Source organism: Mixophyes fleayi, chromosome 6, assembly GCF_038048845.1.
Source record: "Mixophyes fleayi isolate aMixFle1 chromosome 6, aMixFle1.hap1, whole genome shotgun sequence".
Lineage (NCBI taxonomy): Eukaryota > Metazoa > Chordata > Amphibia > Anura > Limnodynastidae > Mixophyes > Mixophyes fleayi.
Window position 1 is genome coordinate 197,383,801 of NC_134407.1, and position 23,594 is coordinate 197,407,394.

At 38.6% G+C, this 23,594-nt stretch overlaps 1 protein-coding gene and 1 long non-coding RNA gene across 9 annotated transcripts in view; one reads left to right on the forward strand and one right to left on the reverse strand.

Moving 5' to 3' along the window:
• The window catches only part of CACNA1G (calcium voltage-gated channel subunit alpha1 G), a 141,689-nt gene that overhangs the window by 77,910 nt on the left and 40,185 nt on the right, over positions 1-23,594 (forward strand). For 4 of the 7 annotated variants that reach the window (XM_075177930.1, XM_075177936.1, XM_075177934.1 and 1 more), the window contains exons 24-27: positions 1,128-1,341; positions 4,560-4,610; positions 14,943-15,094; positions 23,419-23,528. In XM_075177930.1, the coding sequence (XP_075034031.1) occupies positions 1,128-1,341; positions 4,560-4,610; positions 14,943-15,094; positions 23,419-23,528 (527 nt within the window). The remainder of the gene's footprint in view (positions 1-1,127; positions 1,342-4,559; positions 4,611-14,942; positions 15,095-23,418; positions 23,529-23,594) is intronic. The other 3 variants (XM_075177932.1, XM_075177933.1, XM_075177935.1) reach the window with 3 other exon arrangements.
• Positions 1-23,594, reverse strand: part of LOC142095132 (uncharacterized) — a 255,687-nt gene that overhangs the window by 29,183 nt on the left and 202,910 nt on the right. The gene's annotated exons all lie outside the window — the stretch shown is intronic.

Below are 23,594 nucleotides of genomic sequence, written 5' to 3' on the forward strand. Positions count from 1 at the left end.
CTGTAACTCTGGTAGATCATTAATTACCTGCCCTGGTGCTCATAAAGCTTTCACTTTAAAAAAAAATAAAAAATATGCAAATCCCATATCACATCTGATTGTGGTCATGAAACCCCATTTTTCTGCTACTTACACTATGAGTGATGTTAATTGGACTAAACTTTTTCATAGTGACAGTGAGTGCTGCGGTTTCTGTGACTCTACAGCAAATGTCACACACAGTCCTGTACAGTGAATATAACATAGAAAGGTAGAATTTGACGGCAGAGAAGAACCACTTGGCTAATCTGCTGATTTTTGTTAAACCATGGTAACCTCAAACCCTATTTAATCCTCAGTTTTTTGTAAGGATATGTCTATCTCAAGCATCATCATCATCACCATTTATTTATATAGCGCCACTGATTCCGCAGCGCTGTACAGAGAACTCACTCACATCAGTCCCTGCCCCCATTGGAGCTTACAGTCTAAATTCCTTAACACACACACACACACACACAGACTAGGGTCAATTTGTTAGCAGCCAATTAACCAACCAGTATGTTTTTGGAGTGTGGGAGGAAACCGGAGCACCCGGAGGAAACCCACGCAAACACGAGGAGAACATACAAACTCCTCACAGATAAGGCCATGGTTGGGAATTGAACTCATGACCCCAGCGCTGTGAGGCAGAAGTGCTTCTCACTAAGCCACCGTGCTGCCCTGTCGCATGTTTAAATTGTTCTACTCTGTTAGCCTCTACCATCTCGGATGGGAGGCAAAGCATAACTTGAGCATACTTAAGCATAACTAATACATATAGAAAAACGATGTATAAGTGTGTTTCTATATGATCCGTATAAGACATGATACTTACAAGGAGTTGAAAACTACTGAGCAAACAAATGTGTCTTTGCAGTGTAAGAATCTACCATGTGTTCTGATTACCGTTTACACTTAGTCAGATGTCGAGCTGTTGCACATGTCCTTCAGTAAATATACATGTCAATAAGACCCAGAAATTAAGAAAGACAGATCTAACACTGTTTAGTTTCATACAAATGTTATTGCGCAAATAGCTAGCCTGGGTCATCATCACTTTACCCACCAATTGCCTGTCCTGTTAACGTTATGTTCATTCTTTCCAGCCAGTGATGAACTACAACCCCTGGATGCTCCTGTACTTCATATCTTTCCTGCTGATCGTTGCTTTCTTTGTCCTCAACATGTTCGTGGGGGTTGTGGTGGAGAATTTCCACAAGTGTCGACAGAACCAAGAGGAGGAAGAAGCCAAGAGAAGGGAAGAGAAAAGACTCCGTCGGATGGAGAAAAAGAGAAGGAGTAAGGAGAGAGAGCTAGCCGGTCGGTAGTCTTTGAAAATTTTTCTGAGTCCTGCTTGACCTTTGACAGGCGCTCAATTCCCTGCTGAGATGGCCGCTTATTAGAGGCATGGATAGTGTTCTCTACCTGTGCATGGATAGGTAGTATTATAGTCTGTTGCCAAGGGAAAGATAAAGCAACAATTATTCTGCTGCTTTGCCATTTGTTTAATTCTCATTGAAACTAATGATTGGTTCACCAGAAGTCTGTTTTTTTTAAAATCATTCCCATATATATAGTCCATTTTATTATGTGTGGCCAGCAGCACATGTCCATGTAGAACCATCGACTTCCACAAAACTGAATGTAGAAAGGTCTAAAGGAGTAGTACTAAGAATCAGATAAGGTAAGGAGAGAATAACTGGGTACACACTGCAGAAAATTTCACCCGATGCGATATCGTTAACGATTTTACCAACGACCTTTACATCCCCGACTCCCGGAGCCAAAAGGCCCCTTTGAGAGCAAGGGTCTTCAGGGCTGCCTTTTCCGCAAGGCTCGGGCAGCCCCCTTTACCCCGAGGTTGGCCGAAGCTTTCCCCAGTGGGACTGGCTCTTCAACTCTCCCCATAAGCAGAGAATCTCAGATAACCAAGGGAGAGGGGTTCCCCTTAGCCTCAAACCCAAACCCAAAAACGTGCAAACGAAAATCAACCAAAAATGAAATCCGTGCAAAAAAGTGCTGTGCTGTAGATAAGTGCCATATGTTCATTAAATAAAAAATAAAAAAGTGCCCATAAGCCCCAGCCTGATGGCCGGAGGGTGTAAAAAAAATTCTGGCCCAGTCAAAAGGCCGGGACCAAGAAAGTGTATAGTGGTGCAGGGTTCGCTCTCAGTGTATTGTGCTCTGTGCCTTACTCTCTACACGTGATCATGGGCCGCCACCACCCGTGCATTTTCAGGTCACCTCCGGGCCCTGTCCCCCGGAGGCACAGACACCTCGAGCCGCCAAGTCACCACCGGCCTTCTGGCATCAGACCAAGGAGACCCATCCCTTCTAGGGCATTCGGTCACCCCTTCTAGGACAGGAACTACACTTGATCTTAGCCAAAAGGCCGAGAAGCGATAAAGGAAGGGGAGACTCCACTTAAAGTGGACTTGAGGGACTGTATCTTTCTACTGGCTGGTTGTTGAGCTTCGAAGCTTATAGGTATTTCATTGCCTCATCTTCATTATAGCTTCAATAGACCCTGAAATTAAACCATACATTGCTTTTGGTGAACCATTCATTCAAGTTCTGTGAATTAAAATAATTAATAGATAGTAGGGATTGGCACATCAACATAAGGCTAAATGTTAAAATCTTTCTCCTTGCACATTGCCAAATTATGCAAATACTACCATAGTAGGCATCCAATAGTAAAACATGCTTTCTGCTAAAATATCCAATTACCTTCCAAATAAATGGCTAGAGATTAAATACTAAGGCATATCAATGCATTGAACATGTTTTACTATTGTGCATGTAGAAAGTCAGAAAGCATGGAAGACTCTTGAAAATGCTGCAAATTAGTCAATAGAGCTGTCAATTTTTATTACAGTAGTGTAAACCACAGCATGCTTTGTTAACGATAATGTCCTATTTCCAATTGTTTGTAGTGACTTTTTTTGTGAACAGGGCTGCTGCATTGATAGATGTACAGATCAAAAATCAAAACGTACACAGTTCTTCTGGTATTTTGCCCAATAGGTAACAGATTATGCAGATATTTCATATGCTATTTAATTTTAATTCAGTGCACAGTGAAACATAACTAGGCTATATTTACCTTTACACTGTAGTTCCTATTGTTGACACTAGAGAGCGATGTTTTGCCCATAATTATACTGCACTATGCTGCCAAAGCACTATTATTATTATTATTATTACCATTTATTTATATAGCGCCACTGATTCCGTAGCGCTGTACAGAGAACTCACATCAGTCCCTGCCCCATTGGGGCTTACAGTCTAAATTCCCTTACACACGCACAGAGAGATGGACAGACAGACAGACTAGGGTCAATATGTTAGCAGCCAATTAACCTACCAGTATGTTTTTGGAGTGTGGGAGGAAACCGGAGCACCCGGAGGAAACCCACGCTAACACGGGGAGAACATACAAACTCCTCACAGATAAGGCCATGGTCGGGAATTGAACTCATGACCCCAATGCTGTAAGGCAGAAGTGCTAACCACTTAGCCACCGTGCTGCCCCAATGAACAATAAGAAAAGATGAAAGACAAATACTATATGTAATTGCAGCCATACACCTGTATTTCTGCTCATTTTGATATACATGCAGTAGGTGGAAACTATGGCTGCATTATTGATTGTGTTCAAATTCGATTTTACAGTTTGTTCAATAGAGAGAGCTCTGCTAAAAGTTCATGTTATGGATCTTCAATCTTCAGACGATTTTAAAGTATTGGCTTGCACATGCCTTCTTGCAACATTTACTATATATATTGCTTTATCTTTCTAGCTACCTTGTGAGGTTTCCATCCATCATTAGACCGGGTTATTTATTATTAGTTGCCCTATAAAATTAGATCGGTCTGCTTTCTGGATACACTATATGCAGTGCAACGAGCACAGCAACACAATGGAAATAAACACATCTGCAAAGATAAGCAATATACATAGTATACATGCTCTTTAAATGCTCTTTTGGTTATTTTGACAAAATTCTCCAAATTCATGTCCAAATTTAAATTGAAGTTGTTCATTATTGCACTGAAAGGTTATTTTCCTGGTCCTTCACCCCCTTGCTTGGTTGTAGTTATTCTCAATGTAGTTGAAAATCGCATTTAATTTGCTAAAATGTTTTAAGAGTATTTGGCTAGTGTGTAATGCCTATTGGCTTGCTGTTGCAGTGTGTGTTTCCCAGAACGACAGTAGTACCAGATAATGTCGCTATCGCCATTGATAGGATCATTATCAGACGTGGCGGAAAGTGTGGTTGTAAAGCTTCAATAAAGCCGGAAATAAGTGACCAAATTGAACGATGACCTTTGTCACGAAGACTGTCAGGCCAAACCGTAGTATCGTCCTGTGCGCAGATGGTGTTTGCATATTCACACCTTTTTGAGAAGGATTTTCATTTCTGAATATGAATAATAGGTCTTCACAATATCTGATCAATAATTTGTCAGATGGCAAGGCAAAAATCGGAGTGTTTCCATATGGTACAGTAATTAACAGCATCTCATTCTTTTAGATCTAATGCTGGATGATATATTGCTGGAGCGCTCAGCCAGTCTAACACAAGGTACTGGCAGATCTGGTGTATTGTCCCAGCGCAGTGACTGTCTTGTGTAAACTAATTGCTGTCTGGTGTCAGACGTCCACTAAATTGTGTGTGAAGTCTCGTTTGTTTATCTCATGGCTCACACATCCCATCTTGGTGTTAAAATTCACAAGTATACAATTCATCACACACACATACACAACATAGCAAAATACTTAGTTGTTTAGATGAGTTAGGACAGTAGAAGTAGTGAGTTAGGTTAACGTTCTAGGTTCTAGTAAGTGACTCCAAAACGGAGAATAGACTTTTGCTTAATGCCATTTATATTGCAGCCCTTTAAACCAATACCAAACTAACTGGATTATAAAAACTTGATGGGCTTGATTCAAGTCCAAATGCAACTTGTCAATAATTTATCTTAAGATACGTTACAATAACACACATAACAGAATGAAGTATGCATACATGTGATTGTACAATAATTTCACATCAAGACGCACGTAAATTTTATCCTAAAATAAAACAACTGCTAACATTAAAATACAGTTTTAAAAAAATGTTTTTCAAATATCAAGTAACTAAATAATTAAATTTTCTATGCGTACAGTGGATTGGCCAATGACTTAGAGGACTGTCCTATAAATGGCATTGCCCAGAAGTCTATTCTCCTTTTGGCTTGGCTTATTTGCACATTGTCCCTATGAAGTGTATCTTGGGAATACCCCAAACTCTTCTCAATGTACGTGCTAATACTGTTGAAAATGGTTACTGTGTATTGTCCCAGACTTTGGTTGGATACAAAGATCACTACTAAAGCTGGGAAATATTCTCCTAAATCAAGATTGTGTCAGCGAAGCAGACCATGATATGACAGGAAGTTCTGTTTCCGTTCCATCTGTTTGATCAAGTTCTAATACGGAATTCAACAATAACCAACAATCATGTCTATTCCATACTTCATTCTATTCCAGGCTGCCATTCAGTAGGAAAATAGGTCAATGTAACATCTAATATATCATTAAATATAGGGCTAGAAACTATGTACAGATGTAAAACAAATAGCTGTATCTTGCCAGCATTACACAAGTTACAGCAGGGAATGTAAAGATAGAAGACTAATTGGCTAGGTTGAAAGAGGCTCATTAATTATGTTGAAAAAAATTACTTAGTTTTAGTAGGGCAATAGTTTGAACTGTGAACGTGAGTTGTGGACAAATTGCAGAATTTTCGCAGAACTATTATAAAGTTTGATTAATATCATACAATGTTTTTAACAAACTGGTATAAGTAAGCGGGAATAGATGTGAACAGAATTTGCGTTAAGAATAATTCCGTAAACTTGAGTTCCTCCCCTTCAGCGGCTGTTTGGTGTGGGTCCCTCCGACCTGGACAACTTTTTTCTGTGCGCTTGGACCCAGGGCCCCCAAGAGTAATTTTGGGCCCCAGGACAGTAACTTCTTGGGGCCTCTTCCATAGCTGCCAAAGAGAGAGTGACCACACCAGGTTAGTGGCCAGGGCACTATACCAGCCTCCTCCCCTATCGGCGCCCCTGGTTGGACCCCTCTTGATCCCCACCTACCCCATGCTGTGAAATAGTGCTGTAATGATATGAAAGTCCTAATGTCAGTCCTTGTGGAGGTATGATTTCATCAAGGGTCCAACAGAGCAGAACACAAGGGGTCTTAAGGGACCCTCATCACACATCTTATAAATTATGCCAAGTACAATTTATAAGAATATAAAAAATAAATTGGAATTGTCTTTTTGGAAGGATAGATTAGTTTTCAAGCATGAGACCAATAGGTAAAAAATACTTTCAAAAAGATAGAAATGTCCATCTGATATATACCTAATTAAGAGCCATTGTTACTGTATTTACCAGCCTATCAGGAAGGTTACAGCAAAACTCATCTTAAGTGGAGAAGACATTTGCAAACTCCTATTAAGGACAAAATCAGCATATGCATACAAAATGAAAAAGAAAAACTCATGACAAGTAATTATATGTAGAGACGTACAATGACTGCTGGGCAGACAATGCAAATAAACTAAGATTCAGAGATAATTCGAACTTGTACTATATATAAATTCTGGGCACTGCTGGATTGGAAATTCTTTAGAGAATATATTAAAAAGGTATTTCCTTCAAATATTTCTTTGGCTTATTAAAACAATTATACTTGTTAGTGCAAGTTACAGGAATGGCTTATAAGGACTTCAGAGATATAAGAGCAGCAATTAATTAATACACAGGACTTGTGCCTGAAATGGCCTGTTGAAACCCCAGAAAGCACTGCTGCTGACATTTGACAGATATTTTGAGAATAATTAAAGACAGAGTGCTGTGGTTAAAGGGCTGGACACTGGAAGTAAGGAAGTAGATAGCTGTTCTTATTTTGTTCTGAGCATACACAGTGAAGCCCCCAATTAGCATATGAGCCCAAACATGGCTTCACTGCACATGCATCACCCCTGCTCATGCTAAGAAGAGCATATCATGCCTGGAACATCTGTTCCTATCCTGTCTGAATGCTCCCCCAAAAACTTTCTATGTCACTCCTCAAAGGCAGAACTACCAGAGATGAAGAGGATATAGCTGCTAGGGCACCCACTGTGGCGACTGTAGTTTTGCCTTTGATAATAGTTGAGTTCTGACATCACAACTCATCAGTTATAATGTTATTTAGCACAGAAGTATATATTTATCTTGTGAAATAAGCATTATAATATGGATACTAGTCAGAATATTATAATTAGCCTTTATATGGTGCCATACTTCCTGAGCTCTTATAGTACATTTATACAATGAGTACCACAATGCTTCAATCAACACATGGGCTGTAAATTGGACATGGTCTATACTGGGGCATTATTTTGGTAGAAGTGCCCCCAGTAGCTACCAAGGAATACCCTACCCAGTAGTACTAGTTTAGGAACTATGGAAACGAGGACCCTGGGTACTGTATAATGGTTAGAAATCCACATCTAGGCAGGTTTCCGATATGAAATAGTAATGATGTGTTAATTTACAAAAAATAATTCACACTAAGAGAAAGGGAGAATTTATTGGCCGCAGTCACCAATGTTAGCGCTCCGCTGCCCCCTTTACTACTGCCAGGTCTAGCCCAGATGGCACCCCACTGGCAGCTGGCACTGATTGTGTCTGCACTGGATTCAGCATCACAGCCCAGCGGGAGCCATAATCCCCAGCCAGACCTGACTCCAACGACTGATTTGCCTTGGATGGGACTCTCCCATTATACCATACTGGGCACCATTGTATATTTGTTCTACGTACATCGGGAAGGGATGCAATTGGCCAGACTTATCAAAGTGCTGGTGCCTGTAGGGGATGGTACCTCAGCTCTCCCACTCAGACCCTCACCATGTCTAACCCCACTGACAGTGGGTCCTGGAACACAATAGCCTGTAAATACAGGTGAAAATATCAGTTATGAGCATAATAATTATGCTACACAATGAAAAAAGTATTTTCCAAATTAAAATTGTCTAGCCTGGTAAAAAGGAGAGTATCTACATTATTTAGAACAGTATTTATTGCTATTTAATCAAAATGGAATTGGAATGTTAGAATGTAGTTCAGTAACACACATGGGACTAAAAAACTATCTTCTTTCCGTTTGGTATTCTTAAGTTGCTGTAGTACACAGGGTGTGAATGGTCATTTATGGAACTACAAAAATGCTGCCCAACATTTTCTGATATTATGTGCCTATTTCTTTGTCTAAGTGCATAAGGGTAGTATTTTAGGAGCAAAAAGTAAAATTTGCAAGTTACATAATTAGTACAATTGAGTAAAAACAACAGGTATATCAAATTCAATCTTTATTATATGCCTAATTGCCTTGATCTGGAGAAGGGTAAAATAAACCCCCATTGTGACAGAGGAGGAGTGGGGGGGAGGGGTTCTTCTTGACCCCAAAAATGGCAGTTATATAAATAGAGTGACTTCATGCCCGCACACTGAGGGCCATAAGACATGCAGCTGTTTGTGGTCGCTTTTTATTTGCTCCACTTGCTTCACCTTTGTGAGTATATTTCTTTTGTTTTGATGTGTCATTTCAGTAAATTATATTGCGCTATATATTCCTATATTTCTCCTTTTTCACTTGAGTGCAACCAGGATTTGCCGCAATCTCCACCTGGATAATCTAAATGCTCCTCAGGTTCCCATGTTTGTGAGTATATTTATAAGAGTGCAATATTTATTTCCCCCTATGCACAGTGTTGCACTATATTGTGTTCAGTCTTCTCTTTGAGCACCTCCAAAGTGGATTATTCTTCCTAGTTTATCATTTACTGCCCCAATAATATCAATTTTATGGTTTTTTTTCTTGCTGCTTATTTGGGAAAAATAAATCACACAACAAATCACAGCATTTCAGAATATTTATTTATTTTAAATCTATTCCCGAATTTTATTTAATCCAACCACGCCAAACATTCTCATTCATCTCATTTAAATAATTTAATCCTGCAAAGAAAATCTAATTTTTACACGTTGGTGGGAAAGTAGGTGAACAAATGCATGTAATCTGCACCCAGTAAGAAACACCCCTGATGCCCCCAACTTCAGAAAAAAGCATTTGCAGATTGCGATTTAGCGATGTAACAAATAGACCATATTGGCACCTTTTCAAACAATGTATGTCATGAACCTTTGTTCTGTTTTTACTGTGTCAAGCATTCTGAACTGACGCCACATCTACAACATGAGTGCTTTTTCAGTGAATGCAGTTAAGAAAACCCCTAGGGCTAGATTTACTAAGCTGCGGGTTTGAAAAAGTGGGGATGCTGCCTATAGCAACCAATCAGATTCTAGCTTTCATTTTGTAGAAAGCACTAAATAAATGAAAGCTAGATTCTGATTGGTTGCTATAGGCAACATCCCCACTTTTTCAAACCCGCAGCTTAGTAAATCTAGCCCCTAGTGTGTGCGTAAAACACCCCTTTAAATGCATTGTTTGTTTTGGTGTAAAACAAACAATGCATTTATACAGTATATATAGGTAAATGTGTTATCAGATTCCTAAGGTTTTTTGCACTTTTTAAAATTAGGTTTAGCCGGTAATAAGTCTCTTAAATCTTCATCCATCTTTACAATATGGTAGCGCTTGTCATTATTGGTAGTTGATTTGCATGATAAAAGCAATATCAATTTTTTTTTAGATTTTTGTTGAGGTTGATAGTTCACACACACTATTTCCGTCCTTGGATCGTACATCTTGGCATGCAGTAAAAAGTCTTCCTTTCTTGCAATTGCTTTCAATAAATATGTCATGATCAATTCTAGTTTATCATAAGTTGTTGGGTTTATACAGTTCCGTTTTAAACGGTCTCTTTAGAATACTTTTAATCCAATTTGGATGATGGTTGCTTGTTGCAGGTAGATAACTATTATATTTGACATGTGTACGAGTTGAGTTTATAATGTACTGTTCTCAATAAAAAAAATCAAGATGAAGAACATTACTTGTGTAGACAGAAAATTCGAAATTCTTCTTGTTAGAAACTATTTGTGTCAAGAACTTGTTGAATAAATTTTAGTTGTGCTCCAAGCCAGAATAAAAAAAATATTGTCTATGTAATGATGCCAGCACATAAAGTTTCCCAAAAAATTGTTATGATTCCATATTACATCTACCTCTCATGTCAACCAAAAAATGTTTGTGTAACTAGGCACAAACTGTGAGCCCATTGCTGTCCCTATTATCTGGCTGTAAAATTATCTTTCATACCTGAAAGAATTATGGGTAGGATGGAATTCTCTGCTCTCCATAAAAACATTGATTTGTTTGGATTTAAGTGTGGACATATTGGTATGAATTTGATATGTATGGCAACAACCATCTATGTGGTTGATGCAATTACATATAGAGTTAATCTCACATGTGTCTAAAATGTTTAAGTTTTGGCATTGAATACCTTGTAGTATCTGTAAAAGGGTGTGGTGTCTCTCAAATACCTCTTATGATATACAAGAAATTGTGATAGAAGCCTACATTTAGAAAGTTTGTATTAAGCAGACACTATTGTACGGCCAGGATGATTATATAGGTGTGCTATCCTGGCATTTTGGATATAAAAGAAGTCATAATCTTTTTTTTATGTAGATAAAATTCCTAAGTGAAGGCCTTTTTCCAAATGGTTTAAAAATTTTCTGCAGTATTGTGGATTTGGGATTACTTCTTAGCCTTTATGTATTGGTGTCTGCTAGCAGACATGCTAAAAGACAAGTATTTATCTTTATCTAAAATCACTACACATCCTCCCTTGTCCACTGGTTTTATAGCGATCTCCTTGATTTTTTGTAATTGTTTCAAATGCCTCATTCTCTTTTTTTTTCAGATATTCTATTTAAACTCTTGTTTATCAGATATATTATTTATATCTTGTTCTATCTAGAGATGCTCAGGCTCGTTTCCCCGAAAACCAAACACACCCGAACTTAGCAGATCCGAGTACCGAGCCAGCGCGGTACTTTTGCGTACCCTCGGAATTCAAAACGAGGCAAAACGTCATTGTTACGTCGTCAGATCTCACGAGCTTTGGATTCTCTAAGTGCTGCCCTCCACGGCGATCCAGCACCATTTCACAGAGAGACACAGAAGGAGTAGCACAGTTCTTGCAGTCTCTAGTGCAGTTGGGCAGCGTCATAGGTAGAAAAGAAAGAGGAGGGGTAGCAGTGTTCAAAGTCTCCAGTGACATTCAGTGGAGCTCCATTGCTCCATTGCTAATTGTCATTGTTGAAATAAAAATAATAGGTCTGGCAGGCTTGGTCTTCTAAATCTGCAGTCACATTACACTGTGTTATATAGGTAACATACAAAGAGGAGAGCTCCATTGCTAATTGCACCACTTTTCTTTACTGCCACTGCTGTGTGGCAATGTTTCCTAGATGTGCTAGGAACTGCCGTGTGTTTGTGTCATTGCTCTGTCGCTTACCATCCAGCCAGGTCACTGCAGTCTTTGAAAGTGTATAGAAATAATATTGTGATCTGTGAGGTGGTCAAAATTGACTGCAAATGACTTGAAATTAGTGTTATTGAGGTTAATGATGTAGGGGAAAGAAAAGCAAAAATATGTGATTTCAGCATAAAAAAATAGGGATTTTAGAAAAAAATCGTGATCCAAAACCAAAACACGCAAGGGCGGTTTTGCCAAAACCAAAATACAAAGTTAATCCAGATCCAAGACCAAACCCAAAACCAGAACACGGGGATCAGTGAACATCTCTAGTTCTATCAACTTCTAGAAGGTGTTATTATAAGATCCTTTCTTAAACCTTGGACAAAAATTAAGTTCTTGGTTCTGTATGTGTAAAATATCTACATTTACTCCCTGTTTAAAATCTAGGGAATATTTCTTAAGACATAACTTCCTTGTGTACTTATGAAGATCAATATATGTTTCAAAGTTGTTTAAACTGCAATGTGGAGACAATTTACTTAATATATTAATTCATCTTCAGAAAGTGGAGTTTTACTTGGAAATACCTTTAAATTTGTTTATTATTTTGTGGGATTTGTTTCTTTTATCTCACTGTGGCTGGATCACTTATGGATAACTTATTGTATAAATTTATTTTAATTAGTAGCGCAGTGCGCCAATTTATATCATTGCAAATGTACTGATTTTTCTAAGGATTGATTTGAATGTATTGATTTCTGCAGCTGTATGCCATATAGGAGGAAATGTGTTTTTGTAACTCCTGAAGGCAGGTAATCTCATGCTAATTAAGTCTTTTTATTTAGTGACCTTCATTTTTTTAGCCTGAATACACCTGGGGTCATTACCTGTTAACTTGTCTTGTTAAAAAGATAGGCAAACTACATGAATATTGCAACCAGCAAGTAATTTAGGAAATCACAGATTAATGGGAATTTTGTGAAATACAAGATTAGAGTATATATTACATCCTGCAGCTAAATATCTGATGTAATATTTCAGATCTGTGGTGCCAGCTAGGAAGGGGGATGGGCTACCCCCTGCCAACATGTGTGTCAGAAAATGTATAAAAAGATCCCTGTTTGACCATGTAATGTATTATACCATATGAGCTTCTGGAGTTCGCTAGTATCTCAAACTAGCATGTAACTGTCCTTCTAAGGACTTCTTGAGCTGATAAAACATCATTGCTTTAATCCTGCTTTGACGCCTACGTACCTGCTGTAATTCCTGTGATCTACAGACTCTAATCTGTTATCCGGCTGCTCGGAGGTTGGAACCCATCATCTAGTACCATAGTACTCTGGCCATTGTGAGAGGCCGGGGGGAACCATCCACAGCAACCCTGGTCTGAAGAAAGGTCAGGGCTACCATCTCTGGTGAGGAGCAAGGGGTGCACTAGCAGCGAGAGTTACCCAGAAGGAAGCGGTTCTAGGTACTGTTGAAGGAGCCTAGTAGTGGCAGCAGAGCCCATTCTACTGCGTTTAGAGGGGTGCAATTGGGATAAAAAAAAGGGGAGGGTGGGAAGGCAAGCCCAGCCGGTCCCCATCACCACAACAGGGTGACATAGGAGGTCCATCCTATCACACTCCCCCTGTGCCTCTTCTGGTGGAAATTGGCCTCTTTCTCGTTTATTTATTGAGGTTGCCTCTGGCAATTTTGCTGGATAAAGCTCCGCAGAGCAGAATTTCATTTTGGAGCACTAGAATGCTGACACGTGCGACAACATTCTAGGGTTTCAAGTGCCTTGTGGTGTCGATGGTCACACAGTAGGGAGCTCATTAAGCTATTAATCTTGCTATTGTTACACTCAGAGGTATTGACTTAGGGAAGCAGCAAAACTGTTCATATACTATTTCGCACCAGTTGTTTGAAAACAATATTTCCTACACAATTTTAATATGGCATTGATCAGTAATGTTTATCTTCTTTCTCTAAGTTTATCCACTTATATGTATATTTAGTACAAGTCGTCATTTGATTCAGTAGAGCCCTAAACAGTAATTACACTAAAAACGATAACAAATATTTTGCATGATTACAATTATTGAGTTGGGTACCACAATTTGCTTGAATTTCCTAAATACTTAAAATAAGACTTTTAGCTGAAAATGGCAGTTGAAGACACAGACACACACTTTTGCTACCATTTGACAGATAACTAAAGTAAATACCTTCACAGCAACATCTGTAACTATGGAAATAAATCATGGACTGCAGTGAGGGTCAGTTATGCACAACGTGTATATATATGCTAATTGAGAGGAGTAGAGTGTTTCGGAGTCTTCAACTGCCGTTTCCTGGTAGAAGTCTTAGTTTAAGTATCAGCAGTAATTCCAATAAGTTCTACCCAGCATCATTTTAACTATTTATTTCATTATTTTTGAGTTACTCTACACTTTAACTGTAATATACAGAACAGAATATGCACCAAGGGCATCATATTAGGCCCACGTGAAATGTGGGACAACATTGTGCCCGTTAGAGAGAAACTCAGGGGGTTAATATAAATCTTTCGGCACCCTGTCTTATTGTATTATCTACTTTAGAGCGAGGTAGGGTAGCTTGGTGGAAGGCAAATGCCAATCTTCTGCTGTATCGGGAGCGTATGTATATAGATGTGTTATGTTTATTTTTACCAGTAAATTGTTGTATGTACAAATGAACTAGAAGGAATAAGAATCTTATAACACTCAATAGCATTAACTAAAAATATAAGTAGACATGCACATCATCCTAAATAGTATAAGTGCTTTTATTTCCATGGCTAGAATTCCTTAACCAACACAACCCATTATGTGCAAGTTCGTTATCAGTTTCAATATTTATGTCCCACAGTGCACAATGTATTCTGTGCTTTTCATTCTGTTCTCTGCATTGTCATCTCTTCTTCTTCCTCAAGTACTTCCGTAGGATGTGTCGTAAGTTTTGTGTTTGGGAAAAGTACTTGTTGAAGTATTATCTGTAAATATGTTGTTGTGTTCTGAACAAATTATATGTAATGTGTATATATGTATATTTTATATATATATATATATATATATATATATATATATATATATATATATATATATATATATCCAGAAAATAATGTTTCTATGTAGGTTGACTTGAGTATATTATCAGTTATCTGTCTAAGATTTTGCAAAGTTTCAACCGCCAACTTTTGGGGAGTCTATTATCAGTTGTGTATGAAGTGCATATTTGCATATTTTTGATTCATTATTTTTATGCATTATTTGGTGTAGAGCATGGCAATTGCAAGTGCATGAGTGCTTGCATGATTGGGAAAAGCAAATGTGGGTACAGTGCTAAAGTTGTTTCTGAAAACGTTTTCTTAAAAAACTTAGATCTTCATTCAGTGTCCGTTTGTTTTGTCTATAGAAGCCCAGTGCAAACCTTATTATTCAGAGTATTCCCACCCTCGTCTTCTCATACATCGCATGTGCACAAGTCACTATTTGGATCTCTTTATTACCGGGGTCATTGGATTAAATGTTGTTACTATGGCAATGGAACACTACCGGCAGCCAAAGGTAAAATACTTTTTTTCCTTTTGACATGTGGAAGGTTTATATGCTACACTATGTAATATATAAACTTATTGTGAACTTCTAAGCCTGCAACCTACTTAACATGTTTTGATAACATAATTGGAGCATAGGTTAATGTGTCTGTATATGTCGATGCCAATGTTGTAACTAGAGATGCTCAGGCTCGGTTCCTTGAGAACCGAACACACCCGAACTTAGGGGATCCGAGTACCGAGCCCTCGGAATTGAAAACGAGGCAAAACGTCATTGTGACGTTGTTGGATCTCAGAATTTTTAAGTCCTTTTTAAGATCCAAGATAGCGAGGGGTAGGAGGGATGGCGGACCCCCATTTTTCTTTTCTGCCACTGCTGTGCCCCAATGTGTCCTAGATGTGCTAGGAACTGCCGTGTGTTTGTGTCATTACTCTGTCGCTTACCATCCAGCCAGGTCGCTGCAGTATTTGTCCGAAAGTGTATGAAAACAATATTGTGATCTGTGAGGTGGTCTAAATTGACTGCAAATGACTTGAAATTAGTGTTATTGAGGTTAATAATAAAGTAGGAACAAAAAAAGAGCAAAATGATATGATTTTAGAATATTTTAGTATTTTTTCTAAAAAATCCAAAACCAAAACACACAAGTGTGGTTTTGCCCAAACACAAAGCTAATCCTTATCCAAAACTAAAACCAGTTCACGGGGGGTCAGTGAGCATCTCTAGTTGTAACGAGCACCGAAAAATGCCTAAACTGATTTATTGTGATGTTGGTGAAAGTGGGAATAGAAACATGTTTGTAAGTAAAAGAGTGTGTTGAGAGCAGTGGGGGAAATGATGATTAATGAAATAGGAGCACAGGAAAATATGACTGCAAATATATGAAATGTATCGCTTATCCAAAGTTTCTCCCTTACGCTGTCATGTCTTGAATGTGAATATAAAATGTTGTTTTTTGATACATATTAATGTGTTGCAATAAGAGGTTTATAACACATCTAGCACAAATGTAATGTATAATTAATTCAAATGAGAGAAATAACCTCATCTGCTGCCTGAGGGGCTCGTACACACGGGCATTGACAAACAGCACCATTTAAAGTTCCCATTTTAACAAGTGCATTCACAATGTGTTATGGCACTTGCACTAACATGTCTCAGAGCTTTCCTGCAGTGCCCCTGCTTTGCAGTGACAAGAGGAAAGGGTTGTGTAGAGGTTATTGTTGCGTTAGAGAGCCCACGCATTGGAGTTGTTGGCTCCTGCTAGACCCATCCTCTGGGCATCACACCACGAGTCTGACATCTTAGTGGGTCTGCTGGAGAAGGGGGACCTTGTATTAGATTGCTACCACGCTGGTAGAGGGTTAGAAGCATGAGGCAAGCAGCCGGTCTATACAGATCGCCCATATCAAATGTATACAATCCTCAGGGTTGGAGGGAGTAAAACAATGAACGTCTGTTGAAACCCATCTAGCATTTTATTTAAAACAGGCCTGTCCAACCTGCGGCCCTCCAGATGTTGTGAACCTACAAGTCCCAGCATGCCCTTCCAGCTACCAACTGCTTGTGTACCGGCAAAGCATGCTGTAGTTTTACAACATCTGGAGGGCCGCAGATTGGACAGGCCTGATTTTAAACATGTGTATTTTTCTGTTGATTGTGTTGACACATTAAAGTGCAGTTGTACTTTGTACTTGTCTTTGCCAAGTGATTGTGAACCCCTAGAGTGTGCTGGGTAATTCCCCTTGGCACATATCTTCCCCGCGGTGGCCAGTCTGCGCGGAATGTGTATAATTGGGCCAAATAAACTTGGCATCTTCAAAATAAGTACATCTTGAATCTTGTTTGGAGTTTCCTTGCAGTCAGTTTGTAAGTGAGGCAGGTGATTAAAGTTGGGTGGGAGAGAGAGAAAAAAAGGGTGTAATAATTTATAAATGATTCCAGCTGCTGCTGATTGGTGCCTCTGTTGAGGCTACATCTTCAATGCAAAACCAAGCAAGTTCTCCAAGCTCTGTGAGATCTTACATTTCCCTGGAAACTGCCTGAATAATGACCTTGCTCTAATAAATGCAGAGTTGATACGATATCGCCTGACTTTAGTATATTTTGAATCTTCTTTGTCGTTTCCTTGTATTTGTCAGATTCATAAGTAAACTCATAAATACAGATTAGCCAAGCTGGGACTCAAATTCCATATTCTGACCATCAGACAGAGCATTATCCATATTGGTCCCTGACTCTCTTTGAAATTCCTTAATAGGATTTATGGGTAAAGGTTTATATGCATTACTATTCATTAATCGTCTCATGATTTTTGAGTGGTACTAGTCAGATTTTAAAAGCACAGTACACCATGGGGTAAATGTATTAAGCTGAGAGTTTTCCGACTGGTTTGAAAAACCAATCAGATTCTAGCTATCATTTATTTAGTACATTCTACTAAATGAAAGCTAGAATCTGATTGGTTGCTATAGGCAACATCTCCACTTTTCAAACCCGTCGGGAAAACTCTCAGCTTGATACATTTACCCCCAAATCTTCATTTATTACCATTAATATCTTACCCTATCCCTCGTTTCTTTGCTCCCTTTTCCTGGATTGTTAAGATTTTCGTAGTCTCCATAAATAACAAAACATTATATTGGAGTTATAATAAAAGGTTAGAATGTAAGTAGCAGCTACTATTTCTAGGTATCTGTATAGCCCACAGCGGTTCAACAAACCTAAAAATAGTATATGTATTAGAGCTTGGTCTGTCTGTTACTGCTCTGTAAAAAAAAATTAAAGTAGAGTTAGAGACACATTACTTTACACCTGGAAGTTTATTAAATTGGCTAAAGCTTCCAGTTGTCACAAAATTGAGGTCATTATTTAAAATTGAAATCTGTAGTGAAGTTAATACTCAATCACGTTTGTTGGTATAGTGTCTCTCCTTACTGTTGTGTAACTGAAGCTGGATCAACAACAGACATTTCAATCGGTTATGCGATGTGGTTGGGATAGGACTGAGAATTCCAAGTGGATCAAAAATGATACCCGTTAGCCCCCTACCCCTCGCCTCCCACCCAGCTGTGGAGACACCCTTGTTTCCCACAGGGTTGCATTAAAGCTTTTGCTTACCCTTGATGGAAAGTGGGACTAGATCGATTCTTCCATCTGATGGGTGAGCACGCACCACGTTCCTTCACAGACCTGAGTGAGAGACACGCTCATCCAAGCAATTTATATTTTCACTATATGCAAATAAAAAGCTTTATAGACACAAGCGTCTAAGTTGTGCTCTCCAACACCTTTTGAAAATCATTGCATTTATAACCTGGGTCGGCGTGGCTATATATCGATCCTGTACAGTTCTTTAGTGTCCTCCTCATCCCCTTCCACGGAACCAATTGAACAGGATCTTGGGAACAGGATCTTGGAGGAGAGATGGTCGCTCATTCGAGAAAGGATTTCAAGGTCTTCCATTAATACAGCCATTCGAGAAAATTGATACAAGATTTATACTAGATGGTACATGGTCACTGCGAGACTACACTCTATCTTCCCTCAAGCCTCAGATCTTTGTTGGCGTAATTGTGGCTATGTGAGTTCTTTCCTCCATATTTGGTGGGAATGCCCTCTAGTATCTAGATTTTGGGAGGAAGTAATGTTACTGGTTCGACAGGTTACCTCAATCAATGTGCCTAAGAACCCGCTATCGGTGTTACTGTATCAGTCTATCAAAGGGATCTCTAAGTCATCGTATAAACTTGTTCGTTATATGTATAATGCAGCGAAGTTACAGATAGCTGGTGAGTGGAAGAAAGCTACACAACCCTCTAGAGAGGCTGTTCTAAATAGAACCTGGCACACTGCTTCCATGGAATATGTGACCAGTCTTCTCCATGACACAGTTCCTAATTTCCACAAAGTGTGGGGCCCTTGGTATAGTTTTAATAATAGCACTATGCCAGGCTTTCTGTAAGCCTTATGTTCTCCCCCCCTCCGTTTTTTCTCTATCTCTTTTCTTTTTGAATTTTCTATCTACCTGTCTCTGGGTCTCTCTACTTACCCCACTCTCGTTTTACCCCCCTCTGTCTACCCCTCTCATTTTCACTAGCATCCTGACGTATAGAGTTCTAGGCCAGAGATGTACTTCCACTTCGGAAGGTCCCTCTCCCTCCCCTCCCCTCCAGTCCCTTCTCCCCCCCCCCCCCCCCAACAAAAAAATGAAAATACCCAGCAGTTTGATATAATTGTTATATATATCCAACCTTACATGGTTTATCTCTGGTGCAGGAAAATCCCTCACTTGTGTACTCACCCCGTAGGCCTTTAATTCCCAACTACCACTTGGATTGTACCATAATGTATAAGCTATATTTATATACCCATCTGTTTTGTTGTTTCGTAGTGGGTTTTTTTTTTGTCTTCTCTCCGATTTTTGCATTGTGTATTCTTGGTACTTGCGTACTGTCATTGACATGTATTGTTGTCATTTATATATATATATCTACCTGCTGTTACAAATAAAAAGTAAAAAAAAAAAAAAAATGATACCCGGAATTAGTCAGTGGAAATTTAAGATCAAATTCTGCTGGAGAAAGTTCAACCTCCAAGTGTGTAATTAAGTGAATGGCCTTAATTACAGCTGCTCCTGTCTGTTGCTTTTAACTAAGGCTACATTATAAGTGTGAAATTAGGTTTTGCTATTATAATGTAGTTTGAAACTTAAGGTTATTGCTGTAATTTCTTTACAGTGAATGGCTTTTTGTGTCCTTTTAACCTTGTGGTTGAACAACAAAATAGAGAGGGAGTCTTGCTATACTTGGTATTAGCGAATAGAATGTTTATTAGATCATCTAATGCACAGATGTGAGGTAGCATTTAGGAAGAAGTGATCACAACATGGCAACATTTGACTTGACTTTCAATAAGATGTTTTTATAATGAAGCTACAAAAATTATACATTTTAGAAGGTCAGGTCAGAGAAGCATTGAAGCCTGCAAAATGGGAAAGAACGGTAAAAGCACAGGGATTTTTAAAGATATTTTAAATAAATACTGTTGAAAGAACAAACAGTAAAGTAGCAGAATTGCGCAGAGGAAAATTTAATCAACATAATTAGATTAGAGTAAGTTGAGGTGATGAGAAAAATAAAGAGAGCATTTATATGGTCAAATCTTGAATAGACTGGACATTAATTATGTAACATGGAATTTAGCAAATTGTGTGAGAGGAAATAAGGTTAGCAAAGATTGAATCTGAAAAACATATTGCTAAAATAGTACGTCTTCAAAATTATTTTGCATGTGCATACACAGGAAGATAACTAAAAGTAGATACTATTTTGCCAGTAAAAGATAAACCAGAAAAAATAATTGCATATGATAAATATAAAGCTAATGAAGCTGATCTCATTAAATCATATTTTCAGTCCGTATTCACAAAGGAGTGAAACATACCAGGTTCTGTAGCATTAGCATATGCACACCATTAATTGTTATGCATGGAAAACAGGCATGGGTACAGTTACATCTAAACAAAAGTAAAACAGGCAATGCACCAGGACCAGATGGCTTTCACCCTTTCACCCATGTGTGCTAAAGGAGCAAAGTACAGTAATTGATAGACCACTGTTTCTTATATTGATGGTCCCTTATAACCAGATCAGTGCTACAAAAGCAGATGGGGTATCAATATTTAAATAGAGAATAAAATAGGAATTAGAAAATTAAAGACCTGTGATTTGATAGAATTAGATAACACGGTGTCAGTATGGTTTCATTAAGGGCCACTCTTGCTTAATAATCATACAGAAGATAAGGGTGCATCAGTTGTGAAAGGAAGAAAGACCGTTTCACCATCAGCACTAAGGGGTTCTTTACGGTAAGAGCTGTTGAGCTGTGCAATTCTCTCTCAGATGAGCTGGTGATGGCACATTAACTTACATGAAATGGTATCTATAGCTGTAGTTAGTAAAGGACATTAAAGGACTGATTGATTCAGGGAATTTATCTGACTCTTGTGAGGGCCATGAAGGAATGCTTTACCCCTGTGATCCAAATTTGGCAACTTTCATACAGGGGTTTTTGTTTTGCCTTCCTCTACATCAGCACAATTAGAATTTATGTAAGGTTGAACTTAATGGGTTGATGAACTTGTCTTTTTTTTTTTTAACATTGTTAAACACATAACTACCTAGTAAGGTCTTCTAAACATCAACTAAGCCTTGCATGTAATTTAGCAAAATGTGAGTCCATAATGCCATACAACTTAAACCTGATATATGGTCATAAATGCGTTATCTGTCCTTTGTACAAAAAGAAGCGGGCTACAGTTTTGAGAACAACTTTCACCGTGAAATGGAAGACATGGCATGGCCAGCTGGAATAGAGGTGAGACAGCGGACAATGATGGACTTTACGTTTCCGGTTGCTGTAGTTCTGGTCTCCTTCAATGCATTCATTCTTCTCAATGTCCTCTCTCCATATCAGCTACAATAAAGGAAACGTCTTAGAACCTATATCACTGATGGTATTTTACCACTGATAGGCTTAATAAAATGTTCCCTTCTGCTACCCACAACTGTGGGAGAAACTGTTGTCAAGGGGGTACTGTTCTGCACATTTGGTGGTCCTGTCATGTGATTATTCCTTTTTGGGATGCTGTTTATTACCTTCTTAACACGGTGTTGGAAGCGCCAATCTTAAAGCACCCATGGACCCTCCTCTCATGTCATATTCTGACCACACCAGTGCCTACTGGCTAAGAATTGGAAAAACTCCTATGACATTAAAACTCAAAAATTACATATAACACATTGCTGCCATGGCAAAAAATCACTTACTCTCTCCACTACAAGGGACACATGTTTGGACCGGTCTGGACCTTGTGGAATTTTTAAGGAAAGATAGAACCAATTATACTCTGAGTAGTTTACACTCTCTCACCATTACTGGAGCCATGCACTGTGAATTGGCAACACGCCACACTCCTCTCTATCCTAATGACCAGTAGCATGTGATTTTCCTCCTTAATATTACCAATAATTACTTCTATTTTTTTATATATAAGCTAATAAATATGTCTACTCTACCTGCCTGTTCACTTTCCTCCTCCTTCTTCTCCCAACTTATGCCCAACTTATTCATATAAAAAAAAGAATCACACTCGAGTTTATTTTCTGTTAAAACTGTTTTTATTGTACTGCACATAAATTACCCTGGAAAACCAAGGTCCATTCTGTTATATCCATTTTCTAATCTGTTCTGTTTTACTTCTTAACCTGGCAAAACAAATAAGTTTAAGAAAGCTGACACTAAGACTTGGATTGGCCAGAAAGGTTAAGAAACTCTGATTTTACAGTACAGTGTGTTCTAAGGGAGAACTTTCATCCAGATGCTGCACCCTTACTATATATAACGTGTCACATTTCTGTGCTATTAGCTGGAATTAGTAATGACAGCTATGGATCCTGGAGTATGATGAAAAACATAACCGTTTTATTGAACAAGTATAATCCAAAATAATGCATGGAAGGTACAGACCAGGTATAGCTGAGTATAAACAACGGATATCCGGGTGTTGCTGGAAACAGGTAAGTATCAGAAAATACAACAGCAGATATGAACTAGCTGAGTGAGATGAATAGCCAGGATCAGGGATGACAGCTAGCAGCTTGCAGGAAGTCCAAGGGAACAAGAACAGTAACAACAATGACCAGCCAGGTGCACTGTGGGAAGCAGGCATAAATAAACAGAGACACAGGTGCAGAGATTAACCAGGAGCAGAAGGTTAACTCCTGCTAGTGAAGGAAAGGGCAACAGAACAATAGCAGCACCTCTGGTAAGTCAGAGGTACTGCAGGCCTGACACAATAAACAGAATCAAACTTTAGTCCAGCAGACAGGAGCTGCAGAGGAAAATCAGCCTCCTGGGGCAATGCTGCAGTCTAGGCAGAGGCAGACCCGGACAGTGTGCTTCCGTTGACTTATCCTACCAACTTTCTTTCATTGGCTGCTGTGTTAATGTACAATGTATTTTCCTCCGCTGCATTAAGGATGGGATGTTTATTCCACACTTCATATATTTCTCATTCCAGTAAGTACATTCAGGTCTCATTGTCTGATCAACAAAATAAGGACACAATTATAGAAAAAATGTAACTAAAGATTTAAACAACACCTTTTCCCAAAACTACTGAATCTCGAAAAAGACAATAAAAAACAAAGTGTTGTGCATTAAAAAAATGTCAACCAGATGGTAATTAATCCATAGTGGGTCTTGTGTACAAAAACACCAACCACTTAGTTGTAGTTAATTTGGTTCTAATGCTGATTATTTTCTTCCAGGTGTTAGACGATGCTCTGAAGATCTGCAACTACATATTCACCTTAATTTTTGTCCTTGAATCGGGGTGCAAAATGATTGCTTTTGGCTTCCGACGGTTTTTTAAAGACAGGTACAGTGTATTTTACGAAATCTTTTGTTTTAAATAATCTATTGAACGTTTTTGTTGAAGGTTTTC